The 8119-nt window shown below is 42.5% G+C and overlaps 1 protein-coding gene across 1 annotated transcript; it reads right to left on the bottom strand.

Moving 5' to 3' along the window:
* Window positions 1-2292: 2292 nt before the first annotated feature.
* On the bottom strand, window positions 2293-7373 carry LOC147465503 (purple acid phosphatase 4-like). Its single transcript, XM_086520462.1, has 8 exons — window positions 6974-7373; window positions 6531-6794; window positions 6263-6419; window positions 5964-6095; window positions 4033-4172; window positions 3733-3861; window positions 3354-3421; window positions 2293-3091 (listed from the first exon to the last, which is right to left on the bottom strand). Exons 1-8 carry the CDS (start codon window positions 7013-7015, stop codon window positions 2896-2898), a joined length of 1128 nt encoding a protein of 375 aa, XP_086376588.1. The 5' UTR covers window positions 7016-7373; the 3' UTR covers window positions 2293-2895.
* Between the last annotated feature and the right edge of the window lie 746 nt (window positions 7374-8119).

Below are 8119 nucleotides of genomic sequence, written 5' to 3'. Positions count from 1 at the left end.
GTGATGTTGAGTAGATTTTTGGGAAAATTGCCAAAATACCCCTCTAATTTGTGGAAATTCCCAAAATACCCCTCAAATTTCAAAAATTCCCAAAATACCCTTGTATCTATTTTAGCTGGATTGTTCACGATTTCCTAATCTTTATTCTTTTTTAACAATGTATATCCGTATTTTAGTGCTTAGCATGTAATATGTCACAAATTACCTCCCAAAAGAAGACAATTATGTCTAAAAATAATGAAGCAATTCATCTTCAAAGCCTACATAACCAGCTCAAATTCTAGTTTTAGTATCTTGTATTCATAGACAATCGGTCTTCTTATGAAAAGCTACAATTTTTTTAATTTTTTGATAAATTTACTCACAACCAAGGGTATTTTGGGAATTTTGGAAAATTTGAAGGGCATTTTGGAAAATTTTGACAAAATATGAGGGGTATATTGAGAATTTTTGAAATTTGAAAGGTATTTTGGGAATTTCCACAAATTAGAGGGGTATTTTGGTAATTTTCCCTAGATTTTTTTTGTGGTGTGGGCGGCGCATTAGGTCGACTCAGGAGAGGGACGCAGGAGATTGGAGGGGTGAACGAAGGAGGCGACAAAAGGCGCATTGGAAGAACTCGAGTGTTTTTCTGCGCAAGGGAGGCATGGTGAGCCTTCTGTGTGTGCGGGGGAGGGAATGGGATGCGGCTGCAGAACTCGTGGTCGGGGTGTGGTCGCACTTCGTAGGTGAGAGGACAGAACTTTGTACCTGCAGGATTGATGTCGTGGGTGAGCAATGGTGTGTGTGAGAGGCAAGGGACATAGAGAGGGAGCGCTGTTGTGCCAAGGCGGCAGTGGATGCAGAATAGGGCCAAGAACCAAAGTCGTCATCTCTGGTCGACGAAGGCGAGGGTAGATGACGAATGGTGGGAACAACCCCTTGATTGTGTGTAAGGTTAGAAAAACTTTAAAAGGCATATACGGACCGAATCTGGATGACGACTTAATTAATGAGATTCAAATTAGACCCAGTAGGTGACCCCTTGATTGTGTGTAAAGGGGCCAATATAAGGCCAGTAGGTGACCCCTTGATTGTGTGTAAAGGGGCCAATATAAGGCCACTTAAGAACTGGATGCCAATAGAAGGTCATTCAATGTAGAATGTTTTGACTCATAAGCTAAGATTCACAATTTGATGCTCTCAAGATCTAACCCCCAAATGTTTAAGCTAGCTACCAACTCTGTTCGCAATCTGTATGCTCCCTCCTTGAGCATGTCGATGTATCTTTTTGTTTCTTTCTAATAAAAATCTCCGCCTTATATTGGTTTTTTTTTTTAAAAGATTCACAGTTTTAATGAATTTGATGTTAAAAGATAGCTCTTATCAAGCTCTCCCCATTCCCAAAGCCGTCCCCAACCATAGTTCTCATAAATCTAGAAGATATTTTGCATTTAATTCCAAGGTGTCCCTGTATTGGACCCCGGTTTGTTATTGGCCCCTTTATACTAGTGCTTTAATAACTTCAAGATCATCTTTTCCATACAAACTTGGGACTCAATGTTTTCTTTTTTCTTTTTGTTGCAAAACTCAGAGACTTGGGATTCAATGTTATAACAAAAAAAAAGGTGAAGCTCAGTGTGAAATTGTGAAAGAATAAAATGAAAGGGAAGTCGAGCCATGTAGAACAAGACAACTTCACTTGTTTGAATGAAAAGGTAGGTCCAATCACTGTAAGGAAACAATAAAAATACAAATGTCCATGGACCAATCAATGTAAGGAAACGATAAAATTTCAATTGTTCAATTGGTTTCTTTCTAATAAATTTCACAACCATAAGTTTGATAAAAAAAACAAGATCTATTCCTAGTGCTTGTCAATATCTATATGGGAAGCAAATTGGAGGTTGGGCAAAAGCAAGGGTACATTTCTCTTGCCTTGCAAGCATATTTTGCTAATTTCAAATTCACCATTCCTTTTTTTTTTTTTTTTTTGGGCAAAACTCACAAGAGTGAGTGGTATATTACAAATTGACCATTCTTCAATATCTTAAAAATGGCACAGCAAAAATTCAGATCTTGTTGGGGAGAGAGAGAGAGAGAGAGAGAGAGAGAGAGAGAGAGGAAGATAAGTTTTAAGGCCGGGAAGACCTCAAAGATCAATCAGACAAGCCTTGAACTTAAAACTTGTTTCTCGAAGAGCAAAACAATAAAATTAAACTTGTGTGACATAGAATTTCAAACAAATTTCTCTTTCAAGCTACCAAACTTGTCCAAATTTAAATAATAGCTTGAAGGTAATTAATAACAATATTGCCAGATATGAACTATTAGCTTTCTATTCTGGAATTCTCTTACCCAAGACTGCATATAGGATAACCACTGACCCACACTTGGGGATCACCCTAAAAGGAGGGAGGGAGAGAGAGAGAGACAAGGTGGAAGAGCTCAGCTCCCCTATGAAGTGAAAGTACCTATGTTTCTCGTCGCCCAGTAATCACTAATATATGTAAGAAAAGCCTTACTAAATCAACACCCTTGTCTACAGACTACAGCTTTTCAAAGGATCAAGAATTTTCAAGATTGCATAGAGAATGCCGACTTTTGGAAGAGTAGACAAAATGTTGGGTATGTACATTTCAGGCAAAGCCAGCATCAATCTGTTTCCATATGTATAGGCACTTGCTTTTGTGATGTAGTTATAGGTGCCCTACCTCCGCTAGGGATCGCCATGGGTGTCGCACATAACACCTTCCCTTTTACATTAACCGCTTGGCTTGCCCTGTTTTCTGTCAATTGATGTATAGACACAATAAATAACTCCCTTGCATGCCTCAATTTGGCAAACAAGGAGTAAAGACCTTTGTTCCATTTAGGACTCCCCTCTACAAAAAAAAGAGCTTTGAATGATTTGCTTCATTTCTGCAGAAGGTAGTTATAAATGGCATCCCCAAGCACATCATAGAAGGTGAAAGATATGGACTCCGGTCGCATTGAGACTGCAAGGAAGCCTTGCCCATCATAAGCAAATTGGACTCCTTGCACTTCTGTGTATTCTCTTAAACCGCTGTATGCTTTCGATCCACCACCGCTCGTGAAGAAATGAACAGGGCTGCAAAATAAGAACACTGGCTTTTAAAACCTACACTGATTTTCCTTCGACTCAGCAGGATACTTGTATGGTAATATGGAGTTCAGGGGTACCACAAATAAGTGCAAAAACGAAAAGATCATGCATAGGTACCGGAAATTCTTCGATGAATGGTATGCAAGTACGCGATTTTCTCCCCAGAAAATGCAAAAGAGAGAGCTTGAAGATCATGCAAAAATGAAAACTACATTGTACTGCATATCCATAGCTGCCGGCACATTACCTGTCAGAACGTTTGATATGTTGCACGTTGTGATCGTGCCCGTTGATGTAGACATCCACTTTATGTTCCTGAGGAAGAATTACCAAAAATCAAAACTCAGTTCCAAACAAAGCCTCACACAACAAACATCAATAGAAGACTAATTAGGAAATTAAAAGGCAGAGTGTTTCGCCCTTATGGCTTGAGGGATCCAGCTAACTCGGGTGTACCAGCAGACTCCAAATCATATTATGCATGCAGATGTATATGCGGACTATGTATGCATGTCATGGAGAAACGCACAGACATACCATTATCATGTATTCACTAGCACACACTCAAGCTGCAAAACCATATCTCGTTCAAGAAAATTACAAAGATACAACTGAATCACTCATACCTCTAGAATAGGCAGTAGTTTTTCCAAAAGTTCGGGGTAGTCCCCATGGTGGCCTATACTCCTGATGGTGTGATGACCCACTACGATTTTCCATGTCGCAGTCGAAGAGTTCAAAGCCTCTGCAAGATCCTAACCAGCACAAAACGCACATAATCAGCATGTGCACAATTATGTCATCTACAACATACTTCTACACGCATGCGTGTGAACTCAAGCTCACACATGCTACACTGCATAAGATCACATCTGAGAGAAAAAAGTTGAATTCCAGCAAAATTGTTGAAAGAGAAGTCACCATACATCGAGTTGAGATTGAAGCTGCTCCACTCGAGGAGCCAAGCCTCTCCAATCGAAAGTCTCCGTTGAGTTGGCACTCCAATACTCGTCAATAAAAGGCGTTGTATCAAAGAAGAACATGTCAACTGTGGCATCACAAGACCCTAATTCACACAAGACACAAGTTCAGGACTCAAGAAAAACCAAAAGTCAAACGCAAAAAATATAATACCTGATCATTGAATTTCTTCAACTTTTTATTTAGCATACATACTTTGTGACCATGTTGTACATGAAGGAAAAAGCAAAATAAAACCATATTTCCATCGAGCAACAATCGCTTAATTGGGAGCTACATGGCAATTGAACGGTCACTAAGCACAGCCTCAAGGGCAAAAAAATTGGTTGATTACATTAGCACTGTCACTCCCTAGGCATCAGCTTTCAGCTAGCTCCATTGACAGTCGTAGCAACCCCAGAATGCTCGCTTGTCTGCGCACGGAGCTAGCATGCTTGCTTTCTCCAGTCGCAGCAATCAAGGACAAGCGCGAGCTCCTCACCAAAATAGCTATGGCTCTCTTCGACAGAGGTTGAAGGTAACTGACTACAAAAAAGCTATAGCTTTTCCAGACTATGGTGGACGGGAACACTCCAGCACTTGCTCTCAAATTAAGCACTTGCTCCCAGACTAAGTAGCTAAGTCCTGATGAGTGCTGTGCACTCATCAGTGGAAGTTTGGGCTGCTGAAATGGTCACGATCGCAACACTTCAATCCTGGGGCCTCTGACACTCTCTGAAACTCTGCCAAGAAGACTCTTCTATGAAGACTTCCCCTTCAATCTACGGTTATTGGATCTTTGGTAAGAATGCTTTCGCACCGATGCAGTGCCCAGACAAGGGGCGATCAAAAAGGGAATGGTCCCACCCCTGATTTAGCGCTCGAACACTCTCCGAGTCTCTGCCAAGAGGACTGCTGCGAAGTTTTCCCCTTCAAACTACAGCTATTGGAGCTTGGGTAGGAACGCTTTCGCACCGATGTAGCGTGCACATGAGTGGCGATCGTTTTACTTTTCGTTCAAAAAGGGAATGGGGACTGGGTGCGTGTGTGTGTGTGTGTGTGTGTGTGTGTGTGTGTGTGTGAGAGAGAGAGAGAGAGAGAGAGAGAGAAGGGGGGGGGCAGCCTCCATGGGGACTGGGTGCGTGGGTGGGTGTGTGTGTGTGAGAGAAATAGAGAGAGAGAGAGAGAGAGAGAGAGAGAGAGAGAAGGGGGGGCAGCCTCCAGGGGAGAAATGGAGAAGCAGAAGAAACAAATTGCTCGCATACAAGGAAGTACAGAGTCCAGATTCCGTAGCATTCGTAACTCGTGCCTTTATGCAGGACCTTCAGCAGGATAAACAGATGGAAATTGGAAAAGGTGCAAGAAACAGAGTATAATGACACCACATCTCTCTCTAGTCTCAGGAGTTAGCTTCCTCAACAATGACGTACAGAAAACAGATGACAAGAGCCTCCCGCCCGCCCACCCACCCTGACACACACACGCGCGCACTCACACACACAAAGTTATTACAAACGTGAGACAATTTCACAAACCATGCATGATGACTCGAAACAATCTGCAAACACACAGATTATCTAATGCAATACAAAGAGTTATATAAGACGGTTTTGGCTAAATTTCTCAACAATTTGCAAGTTCTGTCCAGATAAGGAAAAAGAATTTGCAGTTACTCAAATCTGAATTTGGAGCTATAAATTTCAAAAAAATTAGGTGGGATTACCCTGCTTTCGAGCACTGCACCACGCCAAAGGGAGTGACAAAAGCAACAATAGACCATCATGACAGCCAATTACAACCCACAAAATGCAACAAGGAAAACATCTGACAGCAGTATATGAACAAGATTATCAGAATTTCAGACACATGTTTTTCGACAGCAGATTTTAAGGCACACCTGTATCAGTTCCACTGCACAATGTGTAATTAAGCTGGAAAGCTCGCTTGCAATACCATCTGGAATCGCGTTCCACAAGTGCATCACTCAACTCAGCAAGCACATCTCCCATATAGTCATGATTTCCAAGCACTGAAAAACAGGAAAAACCAATTATGGTACATCAACTTGGCCAACTGCAAAGACGCACAAACACAATTTAATCTTCCACTTTTGCGAGTTGCCAAAACATGCCATTTACGCGAGCCAAGAGAGACAAGTGCATGGCATTCACAAGCTTGAGATATGGGCTAAAATACCTGTGTACCAAGTGGTTTGCAAGCTAGAAGCAGTGTACACATCAGTGAACGATGAGGAGAAGGCAGGATCGTCTTCGCCTGTGAGTCCGGTATCGTAAAAGTTGTCCCCTGCCGAGATAACAAATTCTATGCCCAGCTCTTGCGCAATCCTCCCCATCTGCGGTGCAAGGGAATAAATCAAGATTAGTAAACATGATCCAATAATTACCTGAACAGATTATCATTGCATGCATGTACATGAAAAAAAAAGAGCCAGTTTCAAACATACTTGGGTAGCGAGCAGGGACTGGTTGTAGAATCCCTCTCTTCCCCAATCGCCTACCACCAGATAATTGAGGCCTTCGTTGGCTCTCAGCGGCCGGTCTGCTGCCGACAACAGAGTCTGCATGGTTTTTGTGTCTTCTGGGTTTGCGGAGGACAACCTCCAAAGGCCCAAAAGCCCGAGGAACACGCAAACTGCTACCAAAACCGCACCTTTTCTGCTTGAGGTCCTCCCTGTTTCATTGCTTGAAGGAAAGTTACCAGCACTTGCCTGAGATGTGCCAAAAATTGAGGCATTACTCCTTAATCTTATTTAAGTAGTTTCCATAGGTACAGCCTTCTACAAGCTACGTTCAGTACACTCAACTCATTCAAAGCTGCTTTTTCCTTTCCTTTCGGGCTCATCATGAACAAGAAGAAGAAAGTGTTAAGAGAGCATTGCAAAATTACCTGTTGGGTTTGGGGCAGCAGCGGGGTCCTGTCATTAACCATCTTCTCGTAATTAAGCTTGTTGGTGGGTGGTTAAGCTTGCTGTTGATGGGTAATTAGGCACTAATCACCCCTAATTACACAAAGCTAGAAGGAAAAATAAAAACTGAAGATGCACAGAAGAAGTAGAAAATTTAAAAGCCTGCTTTTAGAGATTCTCTTCTCTTGCAAGCAACAGAAAGCGAGCAAGAGAAGGGCGCAACTAGAGTGCCTTCCAAGAGCAAAGATTTATTATTATTAGAGTAGGCAGAAAAGCAAGCAAACCACTTGGGAAAAGCAATGGTAAAATGCAGGGAAAGAAACAGTAGAAACCATGGAACGCCAAGAGGGACGGAGCTATGAAGGCATATTCGATGGTTTGATTCCTCAGCATATTCACTCTAAGCCTCGAATATTTTACGAGACTCCCCCATCGTGTGCTTCATTGGGCTTTCTTTATGCTCCAAAAAAAAACATTCAAATACTCGTTTCCTCAGTGATGTAACCCATTTGCTTGGCTGACGTTTGTGTTTGTGACTATATCTATACTATGGCCCGGTTCAGACGAGCCGGTGGCACAAACGACCTCTCTTAGCCTGCGCACATGCAAGCCGTCGGCATCCTGTTCCGATAGAAAAGCGAAGTGAGCCCACCATGCCCCTGTCTTAATCTACTGATTCTTCACCTTCTACAATCGGCACAACACTAGCTCAACTTTCACCTTTAGCGTCGGTTGTAGCCGTTTGAGTGGTGGGAGCCCTTTTGATTGAGTGAAGAACTCTGCACATTGTTGACAGAGTCTCTTTCTTCGCTTCTCTTACTAAAACGGTAGGTATCCCAAGGCATGTGCACGTTCCCTCGGCCGATTAGCACTCAATCATCCTCACCCCACCTCTCTTTGTTGCTGGTGCATGTGCGCACTCTATCTCTTTTGCCTCCGCCCTGCTTGTTCACAAGGACGGAAGTAGCCTCCTCAATTGAAATGGTGATTCTCTTATGAGCCAATCATTTGTGTTGAACTTGACGAGTTGGACTTGAATTGTACAATCTGCACTTCATGTTCCCGATAGATGAGCCTTTCTGAGGGGGAGGGTGTCGCCCAAAATCGAGTGGATATGAAACTGAGCT

The sequence above is a fragment of the Adiantum capillus-veneris genome, chromosome 1, assembly GCF_014529385.1.
Source record: "Adiantum capillus-veneris isolate H3 chromosome 1, ASM1452938v2, whole genome shotgun sequence".
NCBI lineage: Eukaryota > Viridiplantae > Streptophyta > Polypodiopsida > Polypodiales > Pteridaceae > Adiantum > Adiantum capillus-veneris.
The sequence above is the reverse complement of the archived record's forward strand: the minus strand, read 5'-3'. Positions and strand labels throughout refer to the sequence as shown.

What these genes read in the sequence shown, in the direction of transcription:
- LOC147465503 (XM_086520462.1), bottom strand. Translation starts at nt 7,015, where the DNA reads ATGGTTAATGACAGGACCCCGCTGCTGCCCCAAACCCAACAG. An exon ending in AGTCCCTGCTCGCTACCCAA is followed by an intron (nt 6,420 to 6,530) that starts GTATGTTTGAAA and finishes CTTGCACCGCAG; the next exon opens with ATGGGGAGGATTGCGCAAGA. An exon ending in GCAAACCACTTGGTACACAG is followed by an intron (nt 6,096 to 6,262) that starts GTATTTTAGCCC and finishes CCTGTTTTTCAG; the next exon opens with TGCTTGGAAATCATGACTAT.